The sequence below is a fragment of the Dermochelys coriacea genome, chromosome 7 (genome assembly GCF_009764565.3).
Source record: "Dermochelys coriacea isolate rDerCor1 chromosome 7, rDerCor1.pri.v4, whole genome shotgun sequence".
Taxonomy (NCBI): domain Eukaryota; kingdom Metazoa; phylum Chordata; order Testudines; family Dermochelyidae; genus Dermochelys; species Dermochelys coriacea.
The window spans coordinates 125,447,642-125,464,965 of NC_050074.1; the positions used below are offsets into that span (position 1 = coordinate 125,447,642).

General features: G+C 62.5%; 1 protein-coding gene across 3 annotated transcripts in view; it reads right to left on the minus strand.

The window, feature by feature from the left end:
• Positions 1–521: 521 nt before the first annotated feature.
• The window catches only part of LDB1 (LIM domain binding 1), a 45,211-nt gene continuing 28,408 nt past the window's right edge, over positions 522–17,324 (minus strand). For 2 of the 3 annotated variants that reach the window (XM_038410216.2, XM_038410218.2), the window contains exons 2-11: positions 7,843–7,945; positions 7,085–7,129; positions 6,154–6,229; positions 5,746–5,848; positions 4,953–5,125; positions 4,317–4,439; positions 3,881–3,964; positions 3,105–3,228; positions 2,565–2,713; positions 522–2,003 (exon numbers count right to left, since the gene is read on the minus strand). In XM_038410216.2, coding sequence (XP_038266144.1) covers positions 1,773–2,003; positions 2,565–2,713; positions 3,105–3,228; positions 3,881–3,964; positions 4,317–4,439; positions 4,953–5,125; positions 5,746–5,848; positions 6,154–6,229; positions 7,085–7,129; positions 7,843–7,945 — 1,211 coding nt within the window. In that variant the 3' untranslated portion in view covers positions 522–1,772. The remainder of the gene's footprint in view (positions 2,004–2,564; positions 2,714–3,104; positions 3,229–3,880; positions 3,965–4,316; positions 4,440–4,952; positions 5,126–5,745; positions 5,849–6,153; positions 6,230–7,084; positions 7,130–7,842; positions 7,946–17,324) is intronic. The other variant, XM_038410217.2, reaches the window with a different exon arrangement.

A 17,324-nucleotide genomic window follows, 5' to 3' on the forward strand; every position in this document is an offset into this window, starting at 1 on the left:
TGGGGACCCAACTCTGCAGGTTGGGCTGGGAAATTCACCGTCACCGTCTCCATCTCCCAGCCCGGAGCAGGGGCCTGACCCCAGCCTGCAGCCACCGGCTGGCGCCAGGGCACGGGGGCACCTTGGGCTGTTAGAAACCCGCTGCCGCTGGGCTCCCTCGCCCTGCCCACAGGGCACCCCTTGATGGCACCTGCTCTACCACGCTCTGTACAGCGAGGGGTAGGAGCAGAGAACACCCACCCCCACATTCCTGCCCATTTCCCATAGGCTCCCCCCCCCCGCTGCCCACCAGGCTCAACCAGCCCTCCTGGAGCTGATCTGCCCTGGCCCCATCCCAGCTGGGCACCCAGCAATTCATCTGCCCCACTGCAGGGTCGTGGGCAGCCATCACCCCTCCCTCAGCAGAGGGCTGGACAACCACATGGTACCACCTGTCCCACCCCCAGCGGGCACCCCAGTTGTGAACTGGTGACAGCGCCCCCTTCCACCCGCCTGCCTGCTCGGAAGAAACCGGGGAAGGATTTTCCTTTTAAAAATCATTATTATTCTTCTGGTTTCCCCTAACATCAAACAAGGCAGCTGCTCTAGTGAGAACACATTGAAAGAACAGGATCATACACCGTCTACAGCGCGGAAATGTACAAGCACGAGGTACACAAACCCGAGGAGGGGGGAATGGGGACAACAGCACACAAGATTTACATTGAGGGAGGGGTGGGGGGGCTTCCCCCCACCCCTGGAGGGAATAGAAAGGAAGTCTGCAAAGTCTCTTCTTGGTTTGAAGCTCTCTGAACTGTATATAAAACAAGACTCCCAAGAGATCTAGAAGCCTGTACAAAATCAGGACAGGGTTTTTTTTGGGGGGGAGGAGGGGGGGACCAGGGTGAAGGGGGAGGTTTTCCATTTTTTTTTAAACTTACAATTTTAATATTATTTTAAAAAAAACCAGTTGGGGGGCTGGAGCCCGGGGCTGTACCGGGGCCCAGGCCGACGCACACAGAGCGAGAGGAACGGCAAGGAAGCCAGGCGTGGACTTGGGGCGCTTTCCCATTTCGGCCTCTGAGCCTCTGGCCCCTTCTCCCACCCCAGCCCCAGGTTGCAGGGGATTCGTCTCCATCGCGGATTTCTATATACACAACGCTCCACCTCGGCCCGCCGCGCTCTCGCTCCCGAGGGCAAAACCTCTGCCAGCCAGGCGAGCAGGGAAACGCGGCCCTGCCTGGCTGCCCCTTCCCCAGCCGCCAGAAGGGGGCGCGACAGGGACAAGCCTCCCGAATGGCTACCTGCCCCAAAGCCCAATCAACCCACCCCGCCTACGGGATGCTTGCAGGTGCAAGGGGCCAGCTCGGAGGGGGACAGGAGAAGCAGCCGCTTCGTGGGTTGTGGGGCTGGAGCGACGCACTCGCTTCGCTCCCCACCGCGGCAGAGCTCTGCAGACGCCCGGCCTCAGTGTACCGCCGTTCGGGGAGCCCCAACCCGTGGTCCTCGGGCGCTCGCCGGCTACTGGCTTCCCCGTGGAAGGAGGGTGTCAGGTAGTAACGGGTGGGAGCCACAGAAGCAGGCCCCCCTCCCACCGGGGCCAGGCTCTCCCATTTGGCAAGGGCAGGACTGGGAACATGGGAGAGGGAGTTCAGGCTCTCCCGGGGGGTGGAGTAGAGAGGGGGCCCCATGGGCAAGCAGGAGTGCAGAGAGCGGGGGCAGGGCGGCTGGCAGGGCTGGGGCTCCACGCCCTGGCACCAGGCAGCGCCGATCCGCTCCCCAGTCCCTTTCCGTTACTGGGAGGCCTGTGACGTGGGGTTCTCCGACTTGCTCTCCTGGCTGGAGGGCGGCTTGCTGTTCCAGGGGCTGTTGGCGCCCAGGGCGGGCGAGTTGTTGAAGCTGTCCTCGTCGTCGATCCCGTTGGCGGCGTCGAACTGCGTGTTCTCCAGCCGGGTGATGAGCCGCTCGTCCTCGTCGCCGAACTCGCCCCCCATCAGCGTGGGCTCGCCCACCACCATCACATCCTGAAAGGGGAGACGGTCCCGAAACATAATCAAGGCGGTGGCAGCCCCGGCCCCCCCCCCCAACGGGACGAGGCTCTGGCCCCGAGTGCCACCTCCTTCCCAGCCACTGCTTCCCTGGGCCCCCCACGGCCCCTCTCCCACAGCCCCACGCCTGATGCTGTCAACCTATTTCCAGCAGGATCCCGGCGCGGTACCTGCTGGGCCGTACACAACCTCCCCCACCGGGTCACTGCTCAGCTGCGGGCCCCAGAGGTGGGGCTGGGATCCACATGCAAACTGGAAGCGCTGCGCTCTGGCAGGACCGCCCCAGGCCCAGCCTGGGGTCCCACGTGGCCCTCGAAGGGGATGGCAGCTCTCCCGGGCAGCGGCCTGTCTGCTCTGCCCCAGTGCGTCCCCCCAGCTCAGGCCTGATGCGGGGAAACTGGCCGTCGGGGGCTGGGACATGGACGGTTCCTGCACATTCAGCCCCCTGGAGACGGGGCTCTATGGGCCCAGCCTGGGCGAGGGCTCCGGGGGGTGGCTCGGCAGGACGGGGAAGAGAAATGGAAACGGGATGCTTACAGGTACCTGACTGGACAGGGCGAAGGTGCTGGCCGGACTCTTCTTCTTGCTGTTGCTGTTGTTCGCGTTGCCACCGCTAGAGCTCATGGTGCTGCCCCCCGACATCTTCCTTTTCCGGCGCTTGCTGGGCTGCTGCCGTGCCGGCTCGGCTGTGGGGGGTGGGGGGGAGGACTGTTAACCAGCCTGGGCTGGAGCTGGCTCCCCATCCTCACCCCGAGGAACCCTGCCCAGCCCCCGCTCCCCTTCTCTCCACAGCACTTGCCCGGTTTTCAGCCCCACTGCCCAGGCAGGGAGGCCAAGGGGGAAGGGACGCGCCAACAGTCACGGTTGGGAACGGAACCCAGGAGTCCTGACACCCAGTCCCCTGCAGCCCACACTACTCCCCGCCATGCACCACCAGACCACGCACTCACAGCTGGGGGGGCCAGCCGAGAGCCCCGTCCTGGGTGGTCACAGACAGAACCGGCCTCCCTTCCCCTCCCAGGGCAGGTCTCCCCACCAGCCCCCCACCGCCAGGTGCTCCGGGCCCCGGGGTCTCACCTGGCGGCGCCACCATCCGCTGCCACTTCTGGAACAGGCAGGTCTTGAGGCAGTCGCGGGGACTGAGGCTGTAGGTCTTGTGCCGGGACATCAGCTCCTGCATCGGCTCCAGGATCACGCAGAGCTGGGGGGAGGAGAGATTCAGCGTCCGCTGCCCAGCATAATGCCACCGCTGCGTCCGAGCCAGCGCCCCCTGGGACCCCGGGCACAGCCGCACGCAGCGATCAGGACACCCAGCGCCCACCACCCCCACCCAGCCTCTCCCTGGCCCCCCTGCACCAGCACCACGTATCCCCTCCACTGGCCCCTACCACAGGGGCTGGGCTGCCTGCCTAGGTCCCTTGGGCTGCCCCGGTCTCCGTGGGCGCCAGGGCAGAGGGGCCGGGCTCCAGGCAGGAGCTGTGTCACGGTAGCAGGCTGGGCTCTGCACCGTCCATCCCCCAGGCGGGTGGGACTCCCCGGGGCAATAACAGGCCGCCAAACACTGGGGGGTCTTGGTGGGCATGACACTGTCCTACAATGTGCACAGCTCATGAATATGCATTACCACATTTGCATAAACACACCCCCACCCCTTTAGGTCTCCCTCTCCCTGCCCTCAGGTCTCTGCCTGCCGCGGTGCCGGGAGCTCCAGCTACATTTCTAGGGCTGGGCTCCCTAGGCCGGAGTCCTAGAGCCGCCCCCCAGGGCGATAACCCCTGAGCCCTTGGGCAGGTAGAGTCTGGGGCCCCCTGATTACAGAGCCGAGCCCCCCGCCGCGCTCCGCACGCACGTACCCGGAGGTAGTTGAGGGTGGAGTTGGAGAGCCCGCAGCGGGTGATGTTCTTGGATAACTGGTCCAGCATCTGGGGGTCCTGTGCCTAGGAGCACAGAGGGGACAGGGACACCTCAGCCGCGCTCGGGCTGGGAACGGCACAGCTCCAGCCCCCGCCCCACCTGAACTCTGGCCTGCCCAGCCTGTGCGTCCAGGGGAGCCAAGGCCCATCCCTGTAGGTCTGCAGCCCCCTGGATATTCGCATGGTGAAGAGACAGCTGAGCAAAGAGCGTCACAGCACACACGGCTCTGGCCCCGGGGGCAGATGTGAGAGTTTGAACAACTAGGAGAGAGACGCACACCCTGTCCCGAGGGACTCCTGCCCCGGGCCAGGCTGCAGCCCTGCTGGGGCCTTGGGGCTCAGCCGCGGGGCCACCGGCACTGAGCCAGGGACTCACGTGCATGGCGAGGATGCTGCGAGGAATGAGCTCTCGATGCTGCCGGATGCTGAAGTGCCACGTCTTTATCCGCATCATGTCGTCGAACATGAACTCCAGGTAAAGCCGCCCCTCCACACACACCTGGGGAGGGGACGAGACGTCAAACCCAAACGCCCCGAGACCCAGCCGAGCTTCCTCAACCCCTCCCGGCTCTGATCTGCTGCTCCCCTCCCCGCAGGATAAACCGCACTTGGGCTCCCACCCAGCGCGCAATGCACGGCAACGCCTCCGGCCTCACCCGCCCACGGTGCCAGGAGACAAGCTTCCCGCTCTGCCAGCCGTGCAGCCCCAGACAGACTCCAGTGCCCCGAGCCTACGCAGCTGGCACCTGCTGGTCCCCCTTGCACCAATGCCTGTCTCCCCTTCGCCCGAACACACTCTGACCTGCCAGCATCTTGGGCTGTAGGGCAGGCAGGGGCAGGCACAGCCACGCCGGGGGTGCCCAGGCTGGCCAGGAACCCCAGATACTCTCTTACACTGGGCAGTACTCAGTGGCTAATTGTCTCCCGAGGGCCAGCATCGCGGCGGTGCCCAGAGCTGGGCTCTCCAGCCCTGCAGAGTCCCGAGGGAGCCAGGCCCGGCGCCTGCCCCTACCTGCGTGAACATGGGCTTGCCGTGCTGGGTCACCATGGTGCACTGGTCGCAGTCCAGCGAGACGAAGTTGTTGTGGAAGGACTCCTTGGGGTGCTTGAGCACGTAGTACAGCTCCGTGGCACCCCCCTCAAAGATGCTGCGGAAGTAACGGGGAATCAGAGTCCGGCCGATGGCTGCAGCAGGGAGGGGAGAGAGCGAGGAAGAGAGTCAACGCCCGGTTTCCCTGGAGCCCCAGCTCAGCTCGCTGCAGGGCTGTGGTTCAGGCCAGGCACCCCCAGCTACCACCCTGCCACCCCATCCTCCAGCACGATCGGCCGGGAGCCAGGCACAGAGGAACCCAGCTCACACGGCAACCGTGGGGCAGAGGCAGCCGCTCTGAGAGGTGCAGGGCGGGCAGCCTGCAGGATGAGACGTCCCAGGGCCGCTGTGCGAGGCCGAGCGCCTGCTGACAGGAAGCCACCCTGGGTTCCCCACCACTGGCTCCGCTTTGCCTTTGTTTCCCTGTCCCTGAGGCCATACAGGCAGGGTCCTCGCACCCTGTCTATGGGACTGCGAAGGTGCCCATCACCGTGGTATCAGGATCTGACATGGAGCTCAGCTCTGCCCCGGAGCAACCGTGGGCCAAGCCCGGAACCAGCCCCTGAGGCGCACGGCACAGACCCCGCGCGGCAGCTGGGGTCCCCAGTCCAGCCCACACAGCACTTGGCATCGCACCGGCTGGCTGTTAGCCCTTTCCCAGCTTCGTCGGGGCGGGGTCCCGGCAGTGCCCGCAGCCGGGCCCCCGGCCACTCACTGTATCTCTTTGGTCCATCCTCCAGGCAGAAGGTGATCGTTAGCATGGCATCGTCCTCGAAGAACTCCGTGGTGAAGGCGTCCCACCAGAGATTGTCACATTCCTGGGGGCGGGAGACGGGTGCGGCATCACGGGGAGGGGAGAGAACCTGCCCCGCCAGGGGACCTGGGACCCTCCATCCTGGCTGGGCTGAGACAGGGAGCTGCAACGCCCTCGGGCCCCTGGAGACCCGCAAGGTCTGAGGGGCCCGGCCAGTGACTCGCAGGGGCTCTGCCAACGTGGACACAGGCTGTGTGGCCACTGGGCCCAGCATGCGATGCTCCACCCTGAGGCTACCCACGAGCACCCATGGTCTCACCCCTTGCCCCCAGGGTCCCCCACTCCCCCGCCCCAGCCCCGCCCGCACACCTCTGTCCAGTTCTGCAGCCGTTTGTTCAGCTCGAATATCCTGTAGTCGGTCTGGTTCCCGTACGGCGTGTGCCTCCTGCCAAGCAAGCACAGCACGGCCGCTCAGCGGGACCCGGCCTTGCCCAGCCCACCCCCACGCTGCCCATCCCAGCCAGCCCTCCCCCCGCCAGCCCGCGCTGCCCACCCCAGCCAGCCTGCGCTGCCTGCCCCAGCCAGCCTGCCCGCCCCCCGCCAGCCCAAGCTGCTCGACCCAGCCCTCCCCCGCCCCAGCCAGCCCACCCCCCGTCAGCCCGAGCTGCCCGCCTCCCACCCCAGCCAGCCCTCACTGCCCGCCCCAGCCCACCCCCCGCTGCCTGCCCCAGCCAGCCTGCTCCCCACCAGCCCAAGCTGCCTGCCCCAGCCCTCCCCCCGCCCGCCCCAGCCAGCCTGAACTGCCCTCCCCCGCCCGCACTGCCCACCACTCACCAGCCCAAGCTGCCTGCCCCAGCCCTTCCCCTGCCATCCCAAGCTGCCTGCCCCAGCCAGCCCACCCCCGCACTGCCTGCCCTAGCCCCAGCCTGCCCCCACGCTCCCCACCCCAACCCCAGCCTGCCTGCGCTCCCCACCTCAGCCTCAGCCCGCCCCCATGTTCCCCGCCCCACCCCCAGCCCACCCCCGTGTTGAGTGCTCCCATGCAGGGAGGGCAGGACCTGGCCTTGGGGCACAGCCTGCCCCAGGTGGCGTGAGCTGTGGACCCAGGATCCTAGGCTGCTCACCCCGAGCAGAGGAGTGGTGCCCCATGGTTTGGCGTGGGGCTCCAAAGCAGCTTCTTCCCTCTTGGCACCGGCTTGGGCGGCACCACCAGGACTCCTGCTGCCCCCCACACCCAGGCATGAGGCCCCCCCCAGAGCACGAGCAATGACCCCAGCCCTCCCGGAGCGCAAGCTCTTACCCTATCCCGGGCTCCAGGTACGTCGGCGGGTACATGGGGGTAGGTCTGCGGAGAGAGGTGCCGACAGGCGGTTAGGGCACATCCCCATGGAGCCTCAGACGTAGCCTGTGTTGTCACCCCCTCCCTGCCCCCCCGAGTGACAGGCTGCCCGGGGCTCTCTGCCCCCATCCCAGGCTGGCAGGTCTCTCTGCCCCCAGCACTGGGGTAGATTCTCCCCACACGCGGCCTGGGGAGCCCAGCCCGGAGCAGAGAGCACAGCAAGGAAAACCCATGCCCAGTCGGGTGGGGGGAACAAATGGACCTTGAGGATGAACCCCAAACACAGTGTGTGACCCCGTTTGGGGGCAAGGGGGGTCAGACCTGCCCTGGCCCACTGTTGCTTTACACCAGGATCTGGGACCCAGGGAGGAGGGGGCTGGCGAAGGTACCTGACGGGGGCTAGTGCATGGATGCCTATGGTTGCCCCACTGCATTGTGGGGAGTAACCCACCCGGCACCACCCTCAGGCTGAGCCCCCTCAGCTCCCCCCAGAGCCCAGGGGAGTCAGGGACACCCCAAGGATCGCTGTGTCTTCCATGCCGTTCTTCCACCTCTCTCAGGGCTATTAACGCCCCCACCTGCAGCCCAGCATCTCAGCCCGCGTGTCTCTAACCTTCCCAGCCCTGGCCGCACCACACCCGCCCTGCCGCTTCGGGGCAGCCCACGCATGCAGGGGTACTGGCCCCCGCTACTCCGTGCCCCGCGCAGCCACCACTCACCCCACATCTCGATCCAGCATGGTGCCCGGGTGGAAAGGGGGGAAGGCGTTGCCGTTTGGGGGCTCCTTTGGCGAGTACAGTTTGAATGACTTAGAGGAACAGCCTGGCGGGAGAGACAGAGGTGTGGGGGGAGCAGGTCAGTGGGATTCGCAGCCCCCAGCACTCAGCCCGTGACGGAGTGAGGAGCATGTATTGCAGCTGGGCCCCTGCAGGATTGGGCCCATCAGGCTAGGCACAGCCCCCCCTCCCCCCCGGCTGCAGGCGGTGCGGCCGGGAGGGGCCAAGGACACTGTCCCATGGCCCGGGGTCTCCCTAGCTGGCCTCAGAGCCTGGGAGCTCACGGACCCAGCTGTGTTTGGGGAACCTCAGCCTGCTCCGGGGGCAGCTTTGCCCCCTCTGCAAACTGCCCCAGAGCCGGGCACCATCACTGCACAGTGCTCAGCTGAGGGGGCGCTGAGCGATGGCACAGCAGGGCATAATGACGACACCAGAGCTGGGGGGAGCCCAGGACTGGGCTGGCAGGGGGCTGCAGGTCGGGACTGAGGGGCACCGGCAGAGCTGGGGGAGAGGGGGGATAGCAGGGGGCTGCGGGTCAGGACTGAAGGGCGCCAGCAGAGCTGGGGGAGAGGGGGGATAGCAAGAGGCTGTGGTTGGGATTTTAGTTCCCTGTCCAGTCCCCTCAAAGACCCTGCGTTACAGCAACCACAGAGGCCAAGGCCCGGCTCCCCACACCGCACCAGGGGTTACAGAGAGCCCAGCTCAAGCTCAGGCTCTGGCCGGTCCAAAAGAACCAGCGCCCCCAACCCTGAGGTGCATTCGATGCCGATGGGCCGGGAGGAGAGGAGGGGCACAAGGGCCAGGATCCCACCCCATCCCCTGGCTGCTCCGACAGGAATGTCAGCAATGCAGGGCAGCGTGGGGCACGCCTGCCCCTCCGGTCCCTCTCTGGCAGCAGGCGGGAGACAGACCAGCTTGGAGGGGAGGCGCAGCTGATCCTGCCCCTGCCACAGAGCCAGCGGGTCTGGGGCCTGGCTGGGTGCACTGATGGGCCCTGGAAAACCAGCCCCGAGACTCCCAGCTCCATTATAAACATCTGGCGCCGCCCCGGAGAGGCTCAGGGTAGAGGCAGCAGGCGGCATTTGTAGGGATCAGTTGGTCGCCGCTATCTCAGAGGGGTCTTTGCCTCCGCACGGCAGAGCCGGGCCCGTCCTGGGCCACCCTGGCTCCTCTGGCGGGCAGGGCCAGGGCAGTTCTGGGACGGACAAGGGGGCTGGGAGGTCCGTGCAGGGTTTGTTGATCTCACGGTTCAAAGCTCACGGGTTCCAGACATCGGGTCAGTAATCACTTAACCACCCCCTGGCCCCAACTGATGAAAATCCTGTGCCTTACTCTTTGCTCAGTTTCCCTTGGTACCCTATACCTGGGTGAGGGGCTGCCAGAGCTTTGCCCACATGGACTGGCCCAGCCAATGCCCCCCGAGAGCTCTCGGGGCCCAATTCTCTCCCAATTCACAGAGATCCCTCTGCGCCCTCCAGCCATGGGCGCTGAGGGGTTGGGCTGGGCCCTCTGGCCATTCCCACACTGATTCCAGCACCCTCTGCCACCCGGCCGGGTCAGCAACCCCACACGCCAGCTCCACCAACAACCCAGCCTGGTGCCCACTCAGCCAGGGCCAACCTGGCCTTGCGCAGCATCCCTAAGGCTTGGTCCTGAGGCCAGCCAGGCAGGCGTCAAAATGGCATAGAGCTGGCAGCCCCATATCTACCTCCCCCCAGAATACACCCAGCCCTGCCCCCACCGGCACTGCACCCCTGCCATCCGGAGCTAGGACCCAGGCGGGGGCACACACACCCCAGCCTGACCCTGCTCGGAGAGGAGCCACTCCAGACAGGCAGATCCAAGACACCATCCCTGAGGGAGACCCTGTCCCTGAGAGCAGGGCCCTTGGCAGCGGGTCACCAATTGGGCCTCAGCCCCCAGCACCTTCTCTTGACCCAGCCCTGCTGGCGAGGCGGGCAGGCACCGAGCTGGGAGGTGCTGGCAGGGCCCCGTTCGCAGGCACTGGCTTCCCCTAGCCGCCCCCACCAGAGCAGACAGGAAAGATGCCCAGCAGGAGGGGACGCTGTCTCCCAGGCCAAGGGGGGAAGCCCCCCAGGGCGCGTAGGGCCCAGCTGGCAGAGCCGCGGGTCCGATAGACCCAGGTAATTCATCCCGTCAGGGCCGCGCCCCAGCAGGATCCAGCCCCGGCCAGCGCAGGGAGTCTGAGATTCCAGCCCCACTGGGCCGTCCTGCCTGGATCACGGGGTCAATGCCAGAGCGGTCTCTGCCCGGTGCCATTCCTGCAGCCCCAGGGGGACCTGATCCCCCAGCCCAGTGCCAGGCTTGGCATGCCTGCTCCCCCCAGAGCAGCTGGAAACAAGGAGGTGCGTGATGTGGGGAGGGAATTCTCCCTGGTCCCATCACTCCCATGCCTCCCTCTGCATGCCGCAAGCAGGTGACTCAGCCCCCCTCCCCGCCCCGCCAGCCCCTCCCCTGGGCACAGGGCCAGCAGCACAGACGGGAGCTGGGAGCAGCCAGGCAGACCGGGATGGGCTCAGCCCATCCACACAGGATCATCCTGCCCCCTGGAACTACCAGGGCCACTACCTCCATCGGGGCTGCTCCCAAGAACCCACCTTGCTGCCCAAACGACAAAGAGCGGGGCCGTGAAAGCCTCGGGGAGCAGCAGGGGGGTGTCAGAGCTGCAGGAGCGACCAGGGCCCCCAGCGTGAGATCAGCCGCTGACAAGTGCCGCACTCGCCTCTGACCACGAATGCTGAAGGAGAACGGCACCAGAGGGCCCCAGAGACGGAGCTGCTCCCAACCAAGACATGCCCTTGTCCTGGGGCTGAGCTGAGGTTGCGGCTGGTCAGCAAAGGAGAACGGAGCCCAAAATTCATGGACCAAAACCGGGGTGTTGGAAATTTGAAGGGTGCATTTGCCACGGTGGCAAGTCGCCAAGGTCTCTGTACCCAAAAAATTCCAGTGACTTCTCACTGCTGGACCATATCACCACCAACATCTTCATGGCAAGATTTTCCCCACTGTATTTCCCAGTCAACTATCCACGTTCCAATCATACACAGCTGCAGCCACAAGCGTCCATCCCACCCCGTTGGCCAAGCACCCCCTTAACGCTGGTTACTGGAGGCCAAGCAACGCACAGAGCCACACGCCAGCGCCCCGGTCTCCAGCCTGCTCCACTCCTGCATCTTCATTGCCTCCTAAACCCCTGGCTCTGTGTGTGCAGGAGAGAGACACCCCCACGCCCCAATCACTCCGTCATCCTTACTGACGGCTCTCCTCTTCGGAAAGCCCCGGTCCACCGAAGTCCCTAGGCGCTGAGACCCACAGCGACGATTCCGTCCCCAGTTTCACTACAGAGCGGTGGACGCTAAAACAAAAGCATTTGGCCACCTCATGGTATTTCCTCTCCTTGCAACAACAGCGCAGTTCCCGGCTGCTGCCACCTTCGACTGCAGGAAAGGATCCGTGCCCAGATCAGGGCCCCGCCGTGCTGGACACACCTGAGGGAGACGTGGCCCGAGGAGAAGCACTCAGTCTTGGGCAGAGCCCCGCCGCTGGCACTCCATGCAGAGCCTGTGGCATAGAAGTCAGTGTTTATAAGGCCAGCCTATTTGTGAGTCCCTCTGGGAGAGAGAGAGAGACGGGAAAATCCCCGCTGGGCTCTGGGCACCTCTCGGCCGGGGCAGGATGCTCCACACGTCCCAGCAGCTTCCCCCAGGGCGAGGATCCCACAGCCGGATGCCCAGCTGAAGGAGGGACGGGTCAATTTTTAACGCGTATCCCACCTGCTCCTGCCTTTCCGTGGCCAGCTCTCTGGCCCTGCCAGTGCCCGGCACGGGGAATGCTCCCGCGGCTACGGAGCGAGCGCCTCATAGTACAGCTATACTGGACGGGTGTGTCTGCTTTTCCTGACTTTTACGTGCCTCGCTGCGCAGTTGTTGGGTTAAAGACACCGTTGGGTTTGCAGAGATATTTTGCTTCTTTATCATCTATAAATGAGACCTGAAAGCTGGGGGCTTTTCCACCTTAGAAATCCCTGGAACGTCAGGTCCCCCTTCTCCCTGTAGGTCATTCAGACCCATGGAGAGGGGGCTCCCTCCAGGCAGGGCTACGTGAAGGGATTTGCACTGGGGTAGCAAACGGACGTAAAACTGATGATGGAATGAGTTCCAACAGTGCTAGCCCCTACTGAAACCTGGGTTTTGAACCAGTTTGACCCTCACTTGTGTGAATGAAGTGTAAGTCAGGCCTGGTCTGACATTTAAACATTAGATCAACACAGACACGTCGCTTAGGGGGTATGAGCCCAGTCGTGAAGCTGTCCCAACCCCTGGTGCAGAGGCAGCAAGGTTGATGGAAAAATTCTTCTATAGAGCAGGCATGGCCTCACTAATTTCCTTTGCTTCCAAGAAATAGCCACTCAGCTCCTATTTATCCCTTTAAACTTTCCATCTCTTTAACAAGATCCATGCTCCATGTCTTGGCCAACAGTAGCCACAAGAACCCTGTTAGATACTCCCCGCCATTGAACAGTCTCAGAGTTCTCACTCCCTGTTCCACCCTATGTCTCGCTGAGCCCTCTCCGAACCAGGGTGCTTGGGACAGGGTCCCTTTGACCATTCAGCACCACACAGAGCTACGGAGCTGAACAAACAACACTGCTGGGCTGTTACAAACTAGAAAAATGCCCTTGCCAGCAGCCAGTGAGAAAACCTTCCGAGCAGGGGGCAGCTTTCCTCTTCAGAAGAGGGGTTTTTTGCCTTCATGGCAATGAAGGAAACCTTCCCTGGGTGATCTGACCCAGCGCTGTCCTCCTGAGTCTGCCACCAGCACATCTCCCCAGAGCAGCAGGGCAAGATTAGCAAGTCTCCAGCCGAGTTCCCTGCTGCTGTTCTGAGCCCCTGGATGGCGGCAGCAGGGAAGCTGTTGAGAATCACACTGCTCCTGGGGGACAGCTGGAGCGTTGTCGGGGAGCAGAACCCATAACCCCGAGGCCGGGGTGGCGGCACGAGGGAGACCTCGTCTTCCCTCCGTCAGGAGGCTCTGCATAGAGCAGATGAGAGAGCAGGGAGCCTGTGGACTCCATCAGACCCTCACCAGCCGGATACGGACGCCCCAGAACAGGTACAAGGATGGCACCTGTCGGTAGCAATCCCAGCACCTTTCTTCTTCCCCGGCAGCTGGGGGGGTTGGGCTTGATCACCAAGGCATTACCCTGGAACTCACTCTCCTCCCGCTTTGTCTGGCGTATTGGTCTCTGGCTAGCGGGTGTCAGCCTGCCTGAGCGTGTTAGTGGATTGCACCGTTCAGGACTGGCTGGAAAGGCAGAGAGCCCCTTTGATGGCACTCCTGTCCCTGTTAGTTCATTAGTTGTCCCCCCGCACTTATTTGGTTTCTAGGTCCTGTGGACCCCCCTCTTAGGCTGAAGGGGGGGGGAATCCTTTAGCAGTGGGCGGGCTTTGTGGGATCCCAATAGGACCCTCCTCCCAGGGCTGGGCTGGAAACACCAGCCTGCTCGCAAGCCCAGGTGGGGTCCAGGTGAGCACCCTCCCGGCACATGGAGACTGGAGATCCCAGCATGCTGTGCTGCACCTTGAGACAAGCAGCTCTAATTTGCAGCGGGGCGGAGTGTTGCATGCTGGGACATGTAGTCTCCAGGAGCCAACTCAAGGACAGCTGCCTTCCTATCAGGGTGAAGCTTCAGCCCCTCGCTGTGAGCTCTGGGTGAGCAGATTTGATGGAGCCGGTGTCTCTGAGCTCCCCGGTACGCGCCTGCCTACTGCACCGTGATGGGACAGTGCTGGAAGCCCCGAGACTCAGAGCGTTTGGACAAAGCTGCGTGTCAGGGCACAGGGCAGGCTGCAGAATGGGAGGGGACGGACTTCTTAAACAACCCGGCCCTTCCATCTCTAGCAGCGTCGTTTGCTCCGGGAGCCCCGGCCCAGGCTCAGCAACACCAAGCGGAATCCGGGGCGCAGAATTCCGCTTCCAGGAGACACATGCCAGGAGCCATGATTACTCAGTGGGGGGTGACAATAATGACAGGGCACCCCCAGGGCCGGCGTGTGCAACTGCACGTTCCTATCACGCTCTCCATTTGTCTGTTACACTGCCTTGGGTTTGTCTACATGGAGAGGTGGTGTCCGTTTAATTTAACTTGTTCCTGACCCACTCTGGATTATTCCAGGTTAGCTTCAGACCATTAGGAATCTGTGTAAACCAAACTGAAATCAGCCGCTCTTGAACAGAAATCAGAGTGTGCACGGAAGGGTGCACACCGGGTAACTCAATCATTACAAGTCACACTTGGCCTTAAATCACTGCAGCTCCCCTGTGCAGACAGGCCCTTGTACAGGACGGTGAACTCTTTGGGCAGGCACTGCATCCGTCCAGCACCAGGCACCGCATCCCTCCAGTGCCTGCTCAACGGGGCCTTGGGCTTGACTGGCGCCTCTGGGTGCTTCTGTGACATGAGCAACAGCTTTCCGGATTCTGCTTTCAACCAAACACGGAACAGCTTCCTTCGACATCCAGGTAGCAGGGGCGGAATGACCCCTGGGGTGTCGCTCCCACTCACAGGATGCTCGAGGGCCATGACAGTGGCTTAGAGACAGAGCGTTAGCCCCATGTGTTACTCAGCTGCCGGCATTCGCGCGAAGCTCAGTGCGTGCCGTGACAATCCCTGAACATCCTTCTTCCCAGGGCCTGGAAAGGACCCGTGAACAGCTCCTGCCTGGTGGGTTTCCTCACTGAGCAAACACCTTTGGGATGCTGCTGCTTGGACAGTGTCACTTCATTCACAGGGATTGGGATTAATTAATGGTGTTACGGTAGCACCCAGGAGCCTCTCGTGTGCAGACCCTAGCTGCTCCCCAGACACAAAGGCCACTGTTGGAGCAGGTGCATAAAACTTATGGGATACTTGTGGAAGCTACCAAGCTACCACAGGCTACCCGTGCCAGCCGGATACAGAGAAACCAAGCAGTGCCCCTCATGCCGTCCTGGTCAGCACAGCCTTCAGAGCTCCCCTGGGGACGGCCAGCACGGAAGCCCGCGGCACTGCTATTCTTTGCAAGTGCCACTGTAATACACTGCGCGTGCATGGAAGATAACATGGTCCCTGCCCAGAAGAGCTTATGGTCTCCTGCCACGTCCTCCGATGGGCGTAAGGACCGACTGCAGGAGAAAGGGGCATGTAACCGGATAGTGGGTCCCTGGGAGCAGACCAGGCCCAGCTTCAGGTCACACCAGGGGGCCCATGAAAGGAGGCAGGGGACTCCCAGGGCTAGAGTGGCCTGTCAGAGGGCAGCAGGAAGAGGAGGTGCGAGTGGGGCAGGCTGTGCCAGGAGGGAGGAACCACAGAACCGTGGAGCAAATTCCAGTGGTGGGTCTCCGGAACAAGGAGCCGGGGGCTTGGGAAGCAGCCCTGGGGCTGGGGTTCTAGCTGGGGGATGAGAACCAGCGGTGAGAAGGGAGCTGGCTGGGACGGGGAAGCTACAAGAAGCAGGATTACCAGAGATCCCAGGAGGGAGGCTGAGAAGCCCCAGGACAAAGCATGAGCTGAGGACTGGGTTTTGTCCGTTGTGTGCTTGTCTGGAAAAACAAACCTACTTAATGGAGACCGGGCAGGGCAGCGAGGGCTTGTTATGCTGGGGAGAAGCCCTGCCAAGCTGCATATGGTGCAGAATGTGGGAACTTCGGTCAGCCCCGATCCCAGAGGAGACGAGGTGGCTTTTTGGTGCCCAGTGAAGAGGGGGAAAACAGAGGCAGGGTGCCGCAGAGCGACCTCTGACCACGAGTGGGTGCTCCCGTATTCCAGGGGTAAAGAAGGGAACTCGGAGGGTGAACAGGGACGCATCCTGGTCTAAACGATCCGCTCCCCGATCTCCTACACAACAACAACACACTCCCCTCTCCTGAGTGACGGAACGACAAGCCCCTTGACAGAGAGAAACACAGACATGTGGTCCATAAAGCTGAGCCCAGGGCCGGAAGCCAAGGACTTTGGAGTTTAATTCTGGTCTCTGCCAGGCATTCAGCGCGTGGCCTTAATCAAGTCACTTCACCTCTGTGCGCCACTTTCCCCACCTGGACATGGAGCGATACCAGTCTACCCAATGCGCACGAGGGAAGCCAGCGTTGCCAGCCCAGGCATTCCAACCTGCGAGTCAGGCCGCCCAAAATCATGAGATTTCTTTCAAAAAACAATGAATTTGGGGGTCTTTTCATTCGCTTTCTAGTTTCTGAGTCTTTACGGTCACACTCAGGTCACAGCTTCAGGATGTCCTCCGTTCCCACAAGGCCTAGAAATGTACTGTAACAAAAGCCAAAGTTTGCCCCGAATCTCCTGACTCCAAAAGCTGGGACTGAGAAAACCACCAGAAGTACCAGCCTCGGGATCAAACGAGGAACGCTGACAACCCCATGAAACTGATCCCCTCGGCAGCAAAGTGACTCGCACAAAGCAAACAAACTAGAAAAAACAGCCAGTTGTCATTTACTCCTCTACTCTCTCCACTTCAGGCCGAGGTCTGTTGACAAGGACCCTAGGTTTGTCAAGTGCTTAGATTGGGAGAGGACACAGATCCAGGGAAGGGCAAGGGAGGAGAACAAAAATCAAACGGAAGAGGTTACAAATTTCCCACCCAGGCCCCAAATGCTGACTGGTGACAGCTGGCAGAGCAAAGAAAGCATCCCCAGCAGGGAGAGCCCAAATGTACGAACCCACGAGTCCAACGGGCAGAGCAGCTACCGCTTTGGGTCCCAGAGAGAGACCCACTGATACTACAAGGCCAAGTCACAAGCAGACACAGGCACTGAGTCAACCCAAATACTGTGGGTTTCCCCCCCGCCCAATAGATCTGTAGAGCTTTCCATCTACCAAGTCCTGGACAAATATTAAGCAACCCTCACACCTCCCTGCGAGGGAGTTAAGGATCTTCGCCGATCTGTAGGCACCTCTCACTTCATTGCTGCACACAGGAGAGATTCAGAATTTCCCAGCAACAGTGAGAATAGAACTCGGGACTTCCTACTCCAAAGGGACCCAGGACTCTCCTGCAGCTACCTGCAGTACTGGGCCCATGACACACAGCAAGGTAGGTGTCTTTGTGCAGCAGAGTACAGTGGTGACAAAGGCACCCTAGCTGGGTCATTGTGATGTTATCCCCATCTCACAGGTGCAGATCAGATGCAGGGCAACTCCCCCAAGGACACGCACTCAGGGGCTGAACCCAGATCTCCCAGTCCAAGGCCTGACCCACAAGACAGCCTCCCACCCTGACTCCAAAGGGAAGACGACAGACCCGTATCCCTGGGGTTCACAAGCTGTGGATCCACACTGCATTTCTCCCCACTCCCACTATTTTAATTCCCAATACACTGAGAGCCCTGGGGGGAAGCCTCTGGGGGCTGCC